The sequence below is a fragment of the Stenella coeruleoalba genome, assembly GCF_951394435.1.
Source record: "Stenella coeruleoalba genome assembly, chromosome: 9".
In the NCBI taxonomy this organism is placed as follows: Eukaryota; Metazoa; Chordata; class Mammalia; order Artiodactyla; family Delphinidae; genus Stenella; species Stenella coeruleoalba.
This window is the reverse complement of record NC_137155.1, coordinates 102,128,640-102,147,121: the sequence shown is the minus strand read 5'-3', so window position 1 is coordinate 102,147,121 and position 18,482 is coordinate 102,128,640. Positions and strand designations below refer to the sequence as shown.

The window sequence follows — 18,482 nt, the reverse complement described above, 5'->3', positions numbered from 1 at the left end:
ATAAGCCCATGGGCAGGCTTTGGCCACAAGCGGCTGAATACATTCAGAGAGTGTTCCTGGAGTTGGAATGCTTCTCTAAGGAAAGCCTTAGCCTCCGGTAGCATTAAATGAAAAACAAAGCATAACAAAATAAAAACAGTCTGTAGGGCGACATCATTCGGATTTCCTGGGACCCCAAGGGGCGATGAGCAAATGCCGGCCCTGCACACAGCTGTCCCTGCTCTCCCTGCATCTACGTCCCCGTTTACCCGCAAGGAAAACCTCACCCTGGAAAGAAACCTCATGTGCAAGGGGGGCCGGGAGTTGGCTATTTGTTTCTAAAGACCCTTTTCTGCATTTTTGGAGGAGGGGATGGCAGGCACCCCTTAGTGCTCTGGGGTTTGGGAAACATTGTGTGCAGAGTGGATGGAGGAGGGCCCTGGGCTAGAAGCTGAGACAGGATCCTGTGAAGGAATATGATCTGGCCTCCAAGGCTGTGGTAGGAAGTGACAGATGGGAGAAAACTTGCTGATGGGGGACGGGGGTGGGCAGCAAGCTGAGGTTGACTGGCAGAGGCTGACTGGCCTTACAGGGCGTGACCTGTGCAGTCACGCAGGCCTGTGCAAGAGCCCTGGCTGGACTGGAAGCTCACAATAAGCCCCACGTTTTCATTTTGCTCGGGCCCTGCACCTTACGGGGCCTGCCTGAGGTCTGCAGATAAAGACCAGGGTAGGGGGGGGGGGGCCAGACCTGTGGAGGTTGCTTGCTCACTCATCCACCCTCCTATCCTTCCATCCATCCTTCCCTGCATCCCTGTCTCCATCCATCCAACCATCCTTCCCTGCATCCCTCCATCCATCCTTCCCTGCATCCCTCCATCCCTCCATCCACTATCAATCTGAAGTTGTTTTCTTGTTTTCTTGCCTCTGGTTCTTCCTTATAAAAGGAAAGCATGAAGATAAATGTCCAGTTAATTTGAGGGCTCTCACGAACTTGGATCTGCCCTGAGTGACTGGACTCCAGGTTCTGCATGGCAGTTTGAACCAGTCACTGATGCCTTCCCCACGGGCAGCCCAGACATTCCTTTGACCCATTTCCTGGCAATACGAAGTCTCAGCGATGGGGCTGTCTGTACAAGACACCCTGTATGGTCAGAGTCGCTCTCTTTACAGAAAACAGCTCAGCAGGGAAGAGGCGGAGACTTGAGATGAACAGGTCAGGAGCCGCGTCTCCAGTGCACACGTCCCAGGGCAGCAGAGGTTCTGCTTCCTGCCTGTGGGTAGCTGGTTTCGGGCCTGTCTGACTAGGGGTCGCCGGTTTCTGTCCCAGTGAAACAGCTCCCGGGCTCCTGTGGTGGGTTCCCGGGTCTCCCCGCTCTGCCTTATCGTGTCAGAGCCGCGCCTCCTGCAGGGCTCCTGAGCCCGCTTTCAGCCTGGACTTGCATCCTTCCTGCCCCTCATTTCTGTTCTGTGGTTCCCCAAGCCCTGATGACGGGCATCTGTGGACGGCCCAGTTCCTCTGTCTCCCTCTTTCTGACTGACAGCTCCTCTCCCGCTCAGGACTGGACGCGCTTGAACCCAGCCACCTGGGGCTGTGCTCCCTGGACATGCAGAACTGCCCTCGGTTCCAGAGCCGAGTGCATCCTGTGGGACCTGCGTGCGTCTCAGGGACGTTGAGAGAAACCCAGACCCGGAGAGGCGGTCGGGATGGCCCTGGCCTGTGGGCAGTGATGTCCCCGCCGGGCATGACTGCAGGCTCCGCTCATGCTTCTCCTAAGTCTATCTCTTTTCCCGCCTCAGGCCCTTCCATCTTGTTTCCTCCATCAGCCCCTCATCAGAGCGAGTGCACACGGGCCATTGTAAGAGAAAGGCCTCTGCACCCGTGGGCCCGGGGGAGACGGGTTGAAACACATCCTATTTTCCGACTTTTCTGACTGTCGCAGGTGAATCTCTCTCCCTACCTGTATCTCTAGCGATGTTTAGAAAGGTTCCCATATAGTGTGATTCCGTGTGGCCCAACGATAGGACAAGGATGAAGGTGCTGGAGGGTGAGGGCCCCCGTGTCGGCTGCCACCTGGGACAACCCCGCGGCTGGAATTCCACCAGCCTCCCGACCCACCCACGACCGACCATGCTGATGTGTCTCCCTCCTTCTCCCCTCTTCTCCACCAACCGAAAGCGACTCCAGGGACCCCTTCAAGCCCCACCTTGCTGGGAACCTTCACGGGACCCCAGTCCCTTCTCACGCTCTCCCCTGAGCTCCTGGGCCATTCCTTTCTGCTCTGAAGGACGCAGCTTTACGGGATGCACTGTCTGGGTGGATTTGATTTCGTTCCACAAGCTGAGCCTTGGTTCCTGCCCTTAGGGGCTCACGGTCTGTCAGGTGGCTGGGTCCAATCTAACAAGGGGTGCGGAGTGATACTCCAGGGCCCACCAGCCCTAGCGACAAGCCGCTGTCCCACTGAAGGGGCAGGGCAGACAAGGAGCTTCCAGACATGGGCTGGGGCGGCAGACACAGGCTCGGGCTACCACCTGCTCCCCCGGCCCAGGCCTGCAGTTCAGGCATCACTAGTCAATCTCCGCACTCTTTTCCATTGATCCCTGGCGACCTTCTAAGTTAGCTCAGGAGACGAAGTCTATTCACCAACCTCAGAGATGAGGGGCAGGTGGTACCTGAATGGATGACTCAAAGATGACTTCAAGGTTTGAAATCTAAGTTATCTGAAACCAGTCAGCACAACCGAAGGGCGTCACCCTCGAAAGGAGGAGCGCGTGGAGGGGGACACAGGGCTGGGGGAAGGACGGTGAGATGAGTTCGGAGCATTGTGCACTTGCGGTCCCCAAGGCAGACGCCCGCTGGGTGGCAAAGCTCCGGGCTGGGCTGATGGGGGACTGTCTGCAGAGGCGAGGAGGCTATGAGAACCCTGCTTCCCTCCAGGAGATGCAAGTCCCATTCCAGCCAGTGCTCTGGGGTCCTCGGGGCCTAGGGGTGCCTGCTGCAGGGCACGTGCTCGTAAAAGCTTATCGAATGGCCGAACGGACAGTTCAAGCGGGAGAAGGACGCAAGCCAAGGCAGAGCGCTGGATGGCCGCGGGCCGCACCGACCACCAACCCCTCACGCTGTTTCTCCAGCTTCCAGGACGCCTCTCAGCCCACGAGCAACGTTTAGACGTCAGATGATGAAGCACCGAGAACGTCAACGGTACAGAAGGGGAGCTTCCAGGGGACACGCTTTCCTGGATGGTATCATGACCGGTTCCGCCCCAACAAGGAGCGGGTTTCCGTCTGGGGTCTTGTCGAAACCGTCAGCCTCTCGAGGACAGAGACCACGTGCTCCTGTCTTTGTGTCACAGAGCGAGCATGTGGCTGTGAGCGCAGTCAGCTCAGCGCGAGCTTCCCCTGGCCCCCGGTCCCCCTCGCTGCTGAGGATGCAGTTCTAGCCCGTGCTCCCCCGCAACCCCCCACCCGGCAGTCACGGTCAGGCTGTTTCAGAGCAGATGCTGGTTTTCCCGTTTAAAGGAGCAAGCGTAGCACTTACTGTAATCGTCAATCTCGATTTTCCTGTATTCTACTTTAGGCATCTGCCGATCGTTTACGGCTTTCTGTACGTGTTCATTTGTTTCTAGGTCGAAAATTTCTGAAAGAGAGAAAAATATGACACACTCAGATTCAGTAACCGCTTCTTGACGCCGTGAGTCTTCACGCGCCTCCTGTCGCTAGCTCCTGCGTCAGAGGAGGGCCACTGTTCCACGGCTGGAACCAGAGCTGCACACATTAGATCATGCGCTCAGGTCCCAGCACGAGGGGAGAGCCGAGCTCAGGGCAGGGGCTCCAGGCTGACGGCAGGTTCTTCCACTGTGTCCAGCGCCCCTGCCCCCCCGCGATCCTCACTCCCCACGGCGTTTCTCCCTCTCCCACACACACATGTTGCTTTAGGTGTGCTTGGTCTCAAGACTGCTGGTTTTGGGAGACCGACATCGTGCCTGTCAGGACAAGCGGTTTTACAAATGTAGTGGCCTCAATACCACTACAGAAAGGAGAGTAGAAGTTGGAGCGTGACCGTTATTACGTTTTCCAGGAAAAGTGGTTGGGCTCGGGTTTCTTGCCTTAGTCATAGGGGGTCTGGCTTTGGGGACCTTGGTCTGGACAGGCACTCGAGCAGTTAGTGAAGCCACGTGAGCCGCAGTGCAGGGGGACTGGCCCATCTCTCTTGGAGTCTGACCCGCACCGTAGACACACCAGCTCTGTGACCCTTAGGTTGTAACAGCTCAAAAGGCCTTGGCTGTGACCCTCTACCCCCATCAGCCCTCTTCACTGATCCCCTGTGGACGTGGCCCTCCTGTTACGTGTCAGACTTCCTCCATCTGACACGTAACAGAACCCACCCCACTTCTTTTCTCCCCTCTCACCTCAGTCCTACCTGGGGACAACTTGTGGTTCATTTGAGGAAGTTTTATCTTTAAGGGGCTCGACAAGTCACTTTGAAACATTTGTGAACATTTTAAAGAACAAGCTAATCTCACAAGCATCCTCCGTGATAAGTGCCTTTGAGGACAGCGGGCCCTGCACGGACGCGGGCGTCCACTCCACACAGGCGGGGCAGGTGGGTCATTGCTCAGGACCAGGACCTCCAGCAATGAGTGTCTTTTCTGTGGAGCCATGAGGATGGCCTCTGAGCATGATAAGCAAACTTCTGCGGGGCAGAGGCAGCTCAAAGTTCCCAGGGCCGGTGACAAGCACAGAAACAAAACAGAAGAACTTCTATGGGGGCAGAGGCAGCTCAAAGTTCCCAGGGCTGGTGACAAGCAAAGAAACAAAACAGAAGAACTTCTACGGGGGCAGAGGCAGCTCAAAGTTCCCAGGGCCGGTGACAAGCAAAGAAACAAAACAGAAGAACTTTTGTGGGGGCAGAGGCAGCTCAAAGTTCCCAGGGCTGGTGACAAGCAAATAAACAAAACAGAAGATGTTTTTCAAGTTTGTTAAGCACGTATTTGGATACTCAGCTTTGGTGAAAAGGTGAGGGGAGAAATGGTGAAACTAACACTCAAACAGGTAAGGTTACAAAAAAATCTGAAGTGGGACCCCTGCCAAATAGCACGCAAGAAATGCTGTCCTTGTGGAAAGCCAGAAGGAACCCTCGACCTTGTGGTCACACATGCAAGTTTGGGAGGGGATGCCCGACGCTGGCATGGTGTGCCTGCCCTACTGCCTGCCCAAACTCCTAACAGAGCAGAGAGGGCACTCATTCCCTGAGTCCAAATGCCCTCGGCCCTTTAACACAGCATCCCAGGCATACACAGTCTGTTGAGAGGAGTTGGTTTAGGAGATATCAACTATCTATTCCCCATGTTCTATCCACACTTATAGGGCAGGAAGATTAGAAGGGAGCTCCACAAGATAATGAAAAAGAATAGCATTCTTCAAGTTCTTTGCTGCCTCAGGGCCTTTGCACTTGCTGTCCTATGTTGCTGGCTCTTCCCCCTCCATCAAGTCAAACATCACCTCCTCAAAGAGAAGCCCTGACCCTTCGCCTCAGGTACCCCTCTCCAGGTGCGCTTAACACCAACTCTAGGAGATATGGTCATCTGCCTGGTTGACCCTATCCCACCCAAGGCATCAGTGTTCAGTCCCATCCCAGGGACAAAACACACTAGTTTCCAGGAACATGAATACATAGAGCTGTTTGTGGAAATCTGATTCATATTCTGGAAATGATGCATCTTCACAGTAGCCGAGTTTGGGTTTCGACCCAAGTCTTTCTTCCTTTTCCCACATGGAAAGGACTGAGAGGTCCTCCTCGGTGTTTCAGAAAGCCTGAAGGCTCTCAGAGGTTCCTGGCGCTCAGACCTCTTAGCGGTAAGAGCGAAGCGATTGAGGCCTGACTATTAACCACTGCTTCCCGCACAAAGCAAAAAAACCCCCCAAACCGAAGCACATTTTTATTCAATTGATTGAAGAGTTGACAGTGCTTGAAGGACTAATGGTACACCCAAGTTAGTATTTAGTTAATTCTGGGAATTGAGGAAGTGCATCGAGGCAACCCAAACCCAAGCTTAGCGTAGGAGCTGGAGCACAGACCTTACAGGGTCTTCTGGAAGCCTCAGCCCTCTGGACCGCAACCTGGACCTCTCTGCCTGCCTATGAGATAAGCCCCGGTGGAGACAGGTGAGGGACTCGGGGTGTGCGAATGTGGGTCAGACCAGAGAAACGGACACTCGTGAGGATGAGGGAGTCGTCAGGAGCCCAGGAAGAATGTCTTCAGGGTCAGGAGCAAGGCTGAGTCCTTTGCTGTCAGAGAAGCAGCACCGAGCTTCTGCTTCTGGGGGATGGACAAGGCTCCAGCGGGGGCCGACCTGGATGATCAAACTTCACAACGAAGAGACCTGGCACAGCCTCTCAAGGTCTGCTATAACCTTCTCTCCGCGTGTCTGCATCGGGATTGGATATTTCTGACGCCAGATGAGCCTGAAGGAGAAGCTTCGGGCTCAGGCTTGACGTGCTGCTTTGCAGCCTACAAGCTCGGCTTGCGTGGAGTTAACGAGAACACAGACTTGCCAGCGAAGCACTGCGTTCCCTGTCCCTGGATCCGGGAGCCGCGGCTTCGTGCGGGAGCCCACGGCGTTCTAACCGCACACGGCGTCCTAACCGCACACGGCGTCCTAACCGCACACGGCGTCCTAACCGCACACTGTCGTCCTAACCGCACACGGCGTTCTAACCGCACACGGCGTCCTAACCGCACACTGCGTTCTAACCGCACACGGCGTCCTAACCGCACACGGCTGTCCTAACCGCACATGGTTGTCCTAACCGCACATGGCGTTCTAACCGCACACGGTCGTCCTAACCGCACACGGCGTTCTAACCGCACATAGTCGTCCTAACCGCACACGGCGTTCTAACCGCACACGGTTGTCCTAACCGCACACAGCGTCCTAACCGCACACGGCGTCCTAACCGCACACGGTGTTCTAACCGCACACGGCGTCCTAACCGCACACGGTCGTCCTAACCGCACACGGTCGTCCTAACCACACATGGCGTTCTAACCGCACACGGCGTTCTAACCGCACACGGTCGTCCTAACCACACACGGTTGTCCTAACACACGGCGTTCTAACCGCACACGGTCGTCCTGACCGCACACGGTCATCCTAAGCACACACGGCCTCCGCAGGACTAGCTAGTCCCTCTGTACTGAAATGCCACCCTTCACAGAAAGGCGCCAAAGCAACAGACTATTAAATTTAGTTAAATATTAGATCTCTCATTTAATGATTGCCCACACAACTGGTTTTATCAGCAGAGAGCTGGCTGTCCCACAGGGGAGCTGAGTTAAGCCATTTTATTTGTTCCCATAATTGCATTCAGAGACGGCAGAAGCACGGCAGAGGAAATAAGAAAAGACCGGCCTCTTCCCGAAGGGTTCTTCTTTTGACACCAGGGCCGTGGGGACCTGCAGTCTGAAGCATGCAAACGGCCACCCCTCAATCAGATGTGAGCCCCTCTCATGTTTGGTGGAATCAGCTATTATCAGATCTGGGCACGTGGAGCCTGCAAGAACCAGGGCAGCTGATGACGGCTGCTCCCCGGCTGTGCCCCAGCGGGCAGACGCCGAGAGGTGGTGACCGCGGCCGTTCTGAGACTCTGCTGGCTCTGGGCCTTGGAGGAATTGCCACTTGGCCGGATTTGGGGACACGAATGACCAGAATCAACTGGAAGCCAATGAGCAGCCGAGCCAGAGGAGAGAAGAGCCGCCCGCCCCCCTCTCGTGTTTCTGAGGGGAGCGGGAGAGCGGGGACTGCATGCAGATTGCAGACTACTCGAGTCTGGCCGCCCGCCGGGTTTTTCCGGGCCCTTCCCGGCGTGTTTCGGACAGCTTCCTTTTGTGCACCTGTCCTGGCAGCATCAGGGCCCCGTCCTCCCCGCTCGGTGGCTGCAGCATCGCAGACGCGGCCTGCCCACCCCGGGGCTGCACGGCTCAGACTGGACCCCGGCCTGAGGCTGGCACGGACGCCCTCCAGACCCCCATCTCACCTGGAGACTGTGTTCTCCAGCTCCCAACGTCCAGTTGTTAAGCCACACAGTTTGGGTGGTAATTGTTCTCTTTGCCGTGTCTCTCTTTCTCTCCAGCCAGATTCTAAGCAACCTGGAAGCAGGGTGATGTTAAGTGCATTCGTGGTGTGGGCACCGTGCCGGCAGGCGGGTGGGCTTGGTGAGAGGGGCCGTGCGTGGCTCCCATCCCATCAACTACATCCCAACTCAGGAAAGGGCACAGAGCCGTGGACCTGCCGGCCCTCCAGCGTCCCAGGGACGCCGAGGCAGGTGCCCTGAGGGGCAGAAGGCGCCATGTGCTTTGCTCGCTCCGCACTCTGTCAGCCAAACACCAGCTCGCCCCCAAACCTGCCGTGTTTTGGCCTAGAGCGAGCCGTCTGTAAACCCGATCGTCACCTGTCCCTCCAGAAGGGCTGCCAGTGTGTGTGTGGCGGGGGGTAGCTGCGGACCCGGAGGACTTTCCAGACACAGCGGAGGCCTTGACCGAGACGGGCACACACTGGCTGGCACCTCCTGGTATCCCCCCATCCTACCTGCTCGCCACGTGCCTGACAGCACAGGTGACATCCCCTGGGTGGGCCCTCGGAGGAAGATGGCAGGGGGGTCTCCCAGGCAGAGAGAACCGAGTGAGAAAGGGGACAGACACCAAACAGCCTGTGTCTGGGACAATCTCAAAGAACGCCTATGATGCCAGCCGGCCGTGCGAGTTGGTTTTGCTTCTGTGTAAAAACCCGACCGAAGGGAGTGGGAAGGAGAGGCCCTGTCTAGGAGTTCTGGTGAAGGAGGCACACCAGGCGCCCCGGTAACTTGGGGTCTGTGAGCAGCTGCCACGACACTGCGGGCGCTGCCGGGACACAGACCACGCTGAAACCGCCTGCGGCACTCTGTCCCGCGGGCTGTGCCGGGCAGGGAGGCGTGTGGTGCTCGCAGGCCTCTGCACCTGAATTGTGTCTGCACGCCGAGTTCACACCCCCCTCACACTCACACTGAAGCCAGCAACTATTAATGCAGCGACTGTGCCGGTTTTCCTACGCCAGCACCTGAGGAGTGTGCTCTGGTCCCGACCATAATTACGTTCTTAAGGAAACAGCTTCTAAATAATTCAGAGTCACATCTGTGACACCGCAGGCTCTGTCTGCAGATAAGATTTTCTAAAGGGAAAGAAGTCCAATATTCCCCGGGTGGCTCTGGGGTCGGGAGCAGAGGAGGAGGAAAGACAAAGACTTCCGAAACAGTAATTTCGAATTTCAGAGCAGGGCTGGGATCCAGGGAACGATCGCTGCCGTCCGACCCTGACCGGACCTTCGGGGCCCGTCTGCCGCCTGCCGAGCTGTGTTCCCCCGGCTTCTGTTTGCCTGTCACTGTCCCACCACGTGGGCCATACACAGCTGGACGTCCAGGCTTTCCACAGTTTGCCCAAAGGCCACCTCCCCAAGAGCCCGATCACCTGGGCCACTGGGCTGCGGGCAGGTGGCCTCACGTCCTGCCTCCGGTCCGCACGCCGGTGGGACCTGCCCTCCCGACTTGAGGTAGCTCTGTACTCTGCTTGCCGGGCCCAAACACCATCAGGGACTCAGCGCTGCGTCAGATTCAACCGGGGTTGCCTCTGGAGCAGTGATCAGGGATGCTGCGGTTGTGAGCACATCGCTCAGGTGACAGCAAAGCAAAGGCCTTGGGCTCCTGGGGCTCGGGTGTGGGACGTTGTGCGTAGGGTCACATGAACCAGGGTCTGGCCTGGTCGTGGCCACGTGATCTCAGGTAACGTGCTGTGAGGCTCGCGCTCAGTGCTGCCCGGGAAGCCGGTTATGTTAAGTAAAAGGGGTGGATGCGGTGCTGACGGGGATTAAGCATTCGGGGTGCAGTTCAAGGGCTCGGTCCTGCCGACCCCAGAATCCTCCCCGAGGCTGCACACCGGGGCTGAGCGGGGTTCATCCCAGAGCAAAGGATCCTTGGCCCGGCTCAGGGCAGGCGCAGGATGGAGCCACTAGGCCTGAGTAGCCCCCGGCCGCGCTGGCCGCAGGCTGAGCTGCTCGGCGCTCCGAGGGGAGGGACGGGCTGTGCCCCAGTGCTTTCCAGCTGGGGCCACTTCAGGCGCGCTCCTTGCCCTCGGTTTTCCTCATGAATAACGGGGGTAGTGAGAGCTCCTGCCTCACGGGCTGGGGTGGGGTGGGACGAGTGGAAACACACAAAGTGTCCGCAGCAGTGCTGGCCCCAAGCCAGCTCTGTAACCTGCCTGAGGTCGCGGTCGCTGTCACCACCACTCCTGAGGCCTCCAGCCTTTCTCCAGGTCCTGTTTCCAGGAGATGCTCACGACGCAGCCTCGGGAGCACAGGCACACGGCGTGGCCTCTCGGAGCCCGAGACTCACAGGACAGCTCTTGCAGGCAGGGCCAGCCGGGGGGATGGAGAGCCCACCGCTTGCCTCTGTGATGCTCCTGGAGCGTTTCCACGGCCTTTTCAGCCCCGAAGAGCACAGCCCATGTGAAACGCACCTGAGGCCCGAGGGCTGCTCAGTGAGCCGTGTGGTCCTGCACGTGACGCACGTGGATCCGAGTCCAGCAGAGGAGCCCCAAGGCTCGGACGGGCCCAGGGTCTGGGGGCACCGGCTCCGCCCCTCACCCGAGAGGGGCCCACCCAGTTCGACAGACAAACCAAAACCTGAGGGCACTGTGTTCTGTGGTGGCGCAGCTGGAGATGAGATGGGAGGAGGCTCCGGAGCCGATGCCAGACACACCAGAAGTTAAACACACAGAAGAATCCCCGGCTGACTCCCCGCCGCCAAGGCCCGTGGGCTGGACTCTGGGTTTGACACGCTATCGGGACCTGCAGCCTTTAATTCTTATTTTCCAGGCGGCCCCAGGCCTCTCCTGTGGTGTCAGCTTCCGGCACAGCACAGGGAACGGCGCAGGGCGGGGGCCGAGGCACGGGGTCCTGCCCTAGTCACCATGTGCAAGTCACACGGCCTTCCTGTCCCACCCCTGCGACTGGCACCTGGTGGGCATATGCCACTCATGGGCGGACAGAGGGAACGGAAGAAACTAAACATTTGAAAAGTCTTTTTAAAAACCTGAGCCCACTTGTAGGTTAACTTTGCGACGTTTTGCTGTTCTCCTTTCCTCCCTCCCTTCCTTCCTCTTTCTCTCTTTTTAAAAATTTCTTCTCACTTTCTCCTCTTATTGAGAGTATTTACTCTTGAACAGTAAGAATTCCAGAAGAAACAGTCGTAGCTGTCAGTATTCTTGCAGCTTGAACCTGGGCTGTCTTTTCTGGGGAGCAGAGCCTATGCTGCCTGTGAGGTCTTCCTCACGGGGTCAGGAGAGGGAGGGAGCAAGGGGACGTGGGTAAACGCGCTCTGTCACGCACCATCCGACGGGAACCGTGGGGATGGAGCCCTTGGACGTGGGGTGACAGGTGAGATCCAGGCCTTGGGTCTGGCATCTACTACACACACAGGGGTGGTGATTACGGGTTATTCCCAGACGGGGGCAGCCAGGAGGGATGCTCAGCTGAGCTCCGACAACCAGGCAGGACCAACGTGCACAGTCTTTGCAGAACACAGTCAACAGGGAGTAAGTACAGGACGCACCCCGAGAGCCGTGAGGAGTGGAGCGGACACTGCATCTCTCGTGGTCTCTGAGCTCCAGTCTTTAAAAGAAAGAGGCTGGACTCGCCGTCAACACTGTGTTCACTCTGAAGTCTCTGACTCCCAGCACAGAACAGGTTTCCCTTCTATTCTGCCACGAGCAACGGGGTGTGCAGCATCTCACAGCTCCCGGTATCGTCAACAAGTAAACCATCCCTTGTCATGTGTCTGCCCACCATTCCGACAGAAGACCACTTGTTACCTGACAATTAATTGTTTTGGGTCATTTGAATGATAAGCAAAAGTTCAATTCTTTTGATGAGTAAAAATATAAAACCTCTCTTTTGCCGCACCTGTTTAGGATTGAAATGCATTTCTTAGGAAATAAGACGTTAGTTTAAACCGAGTTCTTAAATTGGGGTCCGCAGACATAGTATCAGAAGTCTTACTTTCTCCCCTTTATATAGGGTCTGCTTATTATTCAAGTCTGGGAAACACTCAATTACCAGACACTTTTTAGGGCATCAAAGCTGTCTGAATGCACCTGCCAGGTGTGCCTGGGGGGGAGTCAGGAGCCTACATGGCAGGGTCGGGGCAGCAGGCGGTGGGCTGCAGCTGAAGACAGATATGGGATGAAGGAGCCGTGGAGCACAAGTCTGGGGACACAGCCCCTGAAGAGGACAGGTCAGAGGCAAACGCAGACAGAGGGCCAGACTTGGGTGTAACTGGGGAGGGGGCCGGGGAGACCCTGCTGGGGAGGGAGGCAGCAGTGTGGTCTCCCGTGAGCGGCCGACCCTTCGTCCCTCCGTTTCTGCGTTTGGGGCTGGTGCCATGAAGGGCAATAGGAAACCTATTCTCCGGCATCACCTGACAACTTTCCACTGAGATGTCTCCGGAAACCAGTTCTGCTTCCCACAGCAGTGTGGGGAAAATGAAGACAACTTACAAAATCACAGAAACAACCTAAATCTCAAATCCCTACCAAATTTGAAAGCCCCTGTGACCCATTTTCTCTGAAGTCTTAGATCAAAGCTGGGCTCTTCTTTCAGGTCTTCCGGGACTTTGTCTCTGGGTTTGAGGAACACCCAGAACTCAAACCACTGCTCGAACCAGGCACTAATGAACATGTAAGTCTTTATGGTTTCTCCTAGATGTTTGTGTTTATTATTACATTTTCTGTCCTTCATCTTTATGTCTTTTATGTCCTAAGTGATGCTAAGCTCTCCCAGTGTAGGGTCAGGTCTTAACACCTCTACAACCAGCCCCGCTCCCTGCCGTTTGGTCCCCCTGTCCTTATGGTTCCATGCTGGGCCCTGGTGCTCACAGCCACAGTCAGAGAACCTTCCTTGGTGGGGTCACCCCCCTTCTATGAGCCTCCCCGGCATTGACCACACCTGTCTGGAAAGGGCCTTCATGGTCAGACCAAAGTAATCTACCCAAGAATGGCCCATACTTACCCACTAGGTCACTCCTTTCAGGGACAGGCCTCCTAGATTCCCTCTCCTTTTTACGTCCTGTGATACTGACTGCGAACTCATCAGTTTCTCCCCCTTCCCAGACACACAGCTTCTCTTTTTCTAGGTGGGCCCACGTGCAGGAGTTCTGCCTGGAAAGGACGCTACACCACCGCTAGGCCTCAACACAAAAATCACAGAACCTTCCCATTTTTTCTCTTCCTGTCTCCAGGGCCAGAAGCAGAGCCTTGAAGATGCTGGGGCCACACCCCAGAAGGAGCCTGAAGCCCTGGGTTCCTACCAGGAGAGCAACCTGTATTTTGTGTGCGCGAAACAGAAACCCTCGTTCTGCTGAGTGTTGGGTGGAATTGCATCCCCACAGAAGATGCTTAAGTCCTCCCCCTCAGGACTGGTGAGGGTGACCTCATTTGGAAACAGGGTCTTTGCAGAGAAATCAAGCAAAATTGAAGTCAATAGGGCGGGCCCTGATCCAATACGACTGGTGTCCTTTTTTTTTTTTTAAGATGTTGGGGGTAGGAGTTAATTAATTAATTAATTAATTTTTGCTGTGTTGGGTCTTCGTTTCTGTGCGAGGGCTTTCTCTAGTTGTGGCAAGCGGGGGCCACTCTTCATCGCAGTGCGCGGACCTCTCACTATCGCGGCCTCTCGTTGCGGAGCACAGGCTCCAGACGCGCAGGCTCAGTAGTTGTGGCTCACGGGCCTAATTGCTCCACGGCATGTGGGATCCTCCCAGACCAGGGCTCGAACCTGTGTCCCCTGCATTAGCAGGCAGATTCTCAACCACTGCGCCATCAGGGAAGCCCACTGGTGTCCTTTTATAGAAAGGGCAGATTTGGACACAGACATGCACACAGGGAGAAGATGAAGAGCCTGGGGCGACGTTTCCATAAGCCACGGGATGTCAAAGACCGAGAGCAGCCAGCAGAAGCGGGGAGAGAGGCCTGGACAGCGTCTCCCTCAGCCTCAGAAGGTACCAACCCTGCCGACACCTTGATCGTGGACTTGCAGCCTCCAGAAAGGCGACGCAATAGATTTCTGTTGTTCAAGCCCCCAGCGTGTGCTACCGTGTGATGGTGGCCCTAGGAACTCATACACGAAGCTGCTGAGATTTCGGTGGTGGTTGTTGCAGCAGCTCTGATCATTCAGTAGCAAAATCCTGACTTTATCTGAGGTGCGGGGAGCCCAGATAAAAGACATTTCCCAGCATCCTTGGCAGCCTGGTGGACACGCGGCCAAGCTGTGACCTCTAGATGGAAGCAGAGTGTCGGCAGCCCCTGTGGGGAGACAGCCTGAGGCGCTCAGTTACAGGAACCACCCTGTGCTTCACCCGCCCTCCTGTCTTCCAGCCCGGGATGCAGACACGATGCCACTGTGCATCACAAAGCAACACGTCTTCCATCCAGTTTCAGCAACTGCTATCTTGAGTTTTCTGTTACACGTAGCCAAATGTGATCCCAAATGATCTAAGAGATTTTGTTTTCTTCTTGTGGTACGCGGGCCTCCCACCGCCGCGGCCCTTCCCGCTGCGGAGCACAGGCTCCGGACGCGCAGGCCCAGTGGCCACGGCTCACGGACCCAGCCGCTCCGCGGCATGTGGGATCCTCCCAGACCGGGGCACGAACCCGCGTCCCCCGCATCGGCAGGCAGACTCCCAACCACTACGCCACCAGGGAAGCCCGATCTAAGAGATTTTTATATTTTAAAAGAAGCCTTTGTGCAGGTGTGATGTCCACACCCACAGGAATGAATACACAACAGGAGTATTTCAGGCACCTGCTGGGCGGGGAGAAGTAGGTACTCCAGGGGGTCTTTCTGGAGCCCCTCAAACTGCCATCTCAGAACACACATCAGACACTGAACGAAACACCCCTATTCTCTTGGGTGGTGGGCACCACAGCAGCAGCCACATTGAGATCATGCCTTTTCCAACTTAATTTTGTGGCTTAAGTCAAAAGTCTGACCAATTCTGAGCTATACCGAGAACTATAAACGCAGAAACAGGGAAAGTCAGAGTGAAACATCTCCTGAGTTTGCATTAGGCTGCAGGAAAACCGAGCTCAAATGTAACCACATGCACAGGCTTATACAACAAAGGTGACAGAAAAGATTCCACACATCAGCACGGGACGTAAATGCTGTCCAGTGTCCCATCAAGCAGCACGTGGCTGAGATGAAGCACGACGGTGTCACCTCCAGGTTCTCTGTTAAATTTCAGAGACGAATGGGACACCGACTGCAGAGCCAACCTCACCTCGTGTGCAAAGTGCTTTTTCTTTCTTATTCCCTGGGCCCTCTCTCTTTGCCTCTGGGAATCAGCCACAAGAGTGACAGCTCAACTGCAACAGTAAAATGCTTCGAAATACCTGCTGTGTCAGGAGCGCCACCATAGAATATGGACGATGACCTACAGCCTCCAGTCTGTCCATGGTGGTTGGGATGACTGGTTAATGCAGCTAGTCAACCAAACATGAAAATAACTGGTCGTTTGGCTTCCCGAGTAGAATCAGTAAAATACCTCAGAACTCTCTTTTAGAGGCACTGCACCCCCCATACATTATTTTATAAATAGAATAAATAAACTGTTGTGTTGATGCCGTTCCGTATGTCTAAGATACAAATCTGCTTCATTTCCGCTCACACCCAAGCCTTAGGAAAGCGATGGTGACTACCCAGCACCATGGGAACGGCAAGGCGGTGGGGGGAGGGAGGGGGGGGCGTTGGGGACTTTTCACGGTCCTGACCCTCAGGACCCCTAATGGTGTCATCACATCCAGGCCTGAACATGACTAAAAGCAAAATCCATTCTGAAAAGGTAGTGTATTAACCCATTGACTTGGATAGAAAAATAATAGGGCCCTCCAAAGAAGTAAAAGTATCTAACTGAATGGCTTTCTTAAGCAGAGTTACATCTACTTTTTAAATTATGGATTCGCAGGAAGCTTCAAAAATAGTGCATTGAGTTCTGTGCTCCCGAACCTTAGCTTCCCCAGTAGCGACCTCTCATATCACTGTGGGGCAGTCACTGTATTGTAGTCACTGTGGTGCAGTCACTGCACTGCAGTCACTGGACTGTAGTCACTGTGGTGCAGTCACTGCACTGCAGTCACTGGACTGTAGTCACTGGACTGCAGTCACTGGACTGTAGTCACTGTACTGCAGTCACTGTACTGCAGTCACTGTACTGCAGTCACTGTCTTATAGTCATTGTACTGTAGTCACTGTGATGCAGTCACTGTACTGTAGTGACTGTACTGTAGTCACTGTCATGCAGTCACTGTACTGCAGTCACTGTAATGCAGTCACGGTACTGTAGTCACTGTCATGCAGTCACTGTACTGTAGTCACTGGACTGTAGTCACTGTTCTGTAGTCACTGTCGTGCAGTCACTCTACTTTAGTCACTGTCGTGCAGTCACTGTATTTTAGTCACTGTCGTGCACTGTACTGCAGTCACTGTCGTGCAGTCACTGAACTGCAGTCACTGCACTGTAGTCATTGTGATGCAGTCACTGTACTGTAGTCACTGTACTGTAGTGACTGTACTGTAGTCACTGTCGTGCAGTCACTGTGGTGCAGTCACTGTACTGCAGTCACTGTCGTGCAATCACTTGACTATGGCCAGACCCCCGAATCTCTCAGCCTCCTAGAATGGTCCTCCACTGTAGACCATGCTGGAGAAGTGGCTGGGGCCAGGCACATCTCTTCCCCCTGTAGACTCACCCCTTCTCTGAGGAGGAGAAGCAGCTCCCTCTCAGCCTGCCTCCCTCTGATGCCGTGCAAGTGTTTTGAGTGGGCTTTGTATCCATTCTGACATCCATTCTTTGGCTTTTTTTTCTTTCCATTTAAATGATTTAATTATGTACTTGTGATTATATTATTATCTTTAATTCTGAATTCCTGATAATTATTTGATAGTTTTGTGTGTGTGTGTGTGGTACGCGGGCCTCTCACTGTTGTGGCCTCTCCTGTTGCGGAGCACAGGCTCCGGACGCACAGGCTCAATGGCCATGGCTCACGGGCCCAGCCGCTCCGCGGCATGTGGGATCTTCCCGGACTGGGGTACGAACCCGTGTCCCCTGCATCGGCAGGCGGACTCTCAACCGCTGCGCCACCAGGGAAGCTCTATTTGATAGTTTTAAGAATATTATCATTTTGGATTTTTTTCTAAACACTGTCTCTAAATAAATCTATTTTATCGACGTTTGAACACTTTAACCATTTTTACCCAGTGATTAATATGCTGCTGGAGATCTCCTTTTCAGAACTTTCCCCCTAACCAGCTCTCCTTGGGGCCTGTAACCCTGCCATCGAGATAGGAGCCACAGTGGCTTCCTGAGGGAATTACAAAAACTGCTACGAGGTTTGACTCCGTGCATGAAGGTAGAATGCTGAGCAGGGTCCCGCAGGGAAGGTGGCACCTGGGTGGTGGCAACCGTGGGAAGGAGAGGTGGGACTGTAAAGGCCTAGGATTCCTCGTGGATTAGGGCAGAGGAAGGCCGAGAAAGGTCAAGTTCTCTACTTCTCAGCTTTCCCGACGGTCTGCCTGGGACTGCACACATCAGTTCCAATTTTTCGTATAAATATACATGTGCACGTCACCCCCAACATGTGTGGGGTCCTCGAGACTCTCTGGAAAGTTCCGTCCCTGCAGTGGCAAGGACGTGAGGTGCCCCGTGTGCCATGAAAATGCCCCCAGAGCCAACGGAGACAGGTGGCTCCTCGGCCCTGTGGGGAGATTCTCAGAAGGGGGAGGACTTGGGCAGGCCCGGCTCCAGATCCCAGGGCTGGACGCGCATATCCGTGCGGCTGGGGCTTTGCCCAGAGTGTCGCAGGCAAGGCCGGCACGCCCTGCGGTGGCCTCCAGGCCTCGGCACTGGTGGAGCTGCGGGACCTTCTGGCTGGGAGGCCCGCACCTACACTTCCATCCCATCGAATCAGTGTTGGCGACCGCGGGCTTCATTCTGAAGCGCTAGGACATGAGCCATCTTGGCCTCCAAAAGAAACTCTGCGCAGATCATCTCATAAGGCTTTTCTGCTTCTTTCCTCCCGAGCCGCAGGAAGAGTCAAGGAAAGACCAAAAGCACTTACTTTTCTTATCTGTCGTGTTGTGCACGGTCACCGTGGGGACCCCAGGACCTGCAGTGGGCAGAGAAACAAAAAGGGGGTCGTGAGTTTCGTGGAGAACAAAAGAGAACCAAGCCTTTGTTACAAGGTGCTCACCGGGGGCTCTGGCGCGCCCAGCTCTGCGGAAGAGTCAGCAGCCATGGACGATGGCAGAGGCCGGGCCCTGGGTGTTACAGGCACGTCTTCCTAGCTTTGTGTCCGCGTCAATTACAATGAACCCAATGGAAAGTGTGTGTGTTTTAGATTATCGTAAGGACATAAAACACCTA

The 18,482-nt window shown here is 55.3% G+C and overlaps 1 protein-coding gene across 4 annotated transcripts in view; it reads right to left on the bottom strand.

Annotated features, from left to right (window-relative positions):
* DPP6 (dipeptidyl peptidase like 6) overlaps positions 1-18,482 on the bottom strand; it is a 767,208-nt gene that overhangs the window by 21,863 nt on the left and 726,863 nt on the right. For all 4 annotated transcript variants that reach the window (XM_079932483.1, XM_079932484.1, XM_079932485.1 and 1 more), the window contains 2 exons: positions 18,178-18,225; positions 3,517-3,615 (listed from right to left, as the gene is read on the bottom strand). In XM_079932483.1, the coding sequence (XP_079788609.1) occupies positions 3,517-3,615; positions 18,178-18,225 (147 nt within the window). The remainder of the gene's footprint in view (positions 1-3,516; positions 3,616-18,177; positions 18,226-18,482) is intronic.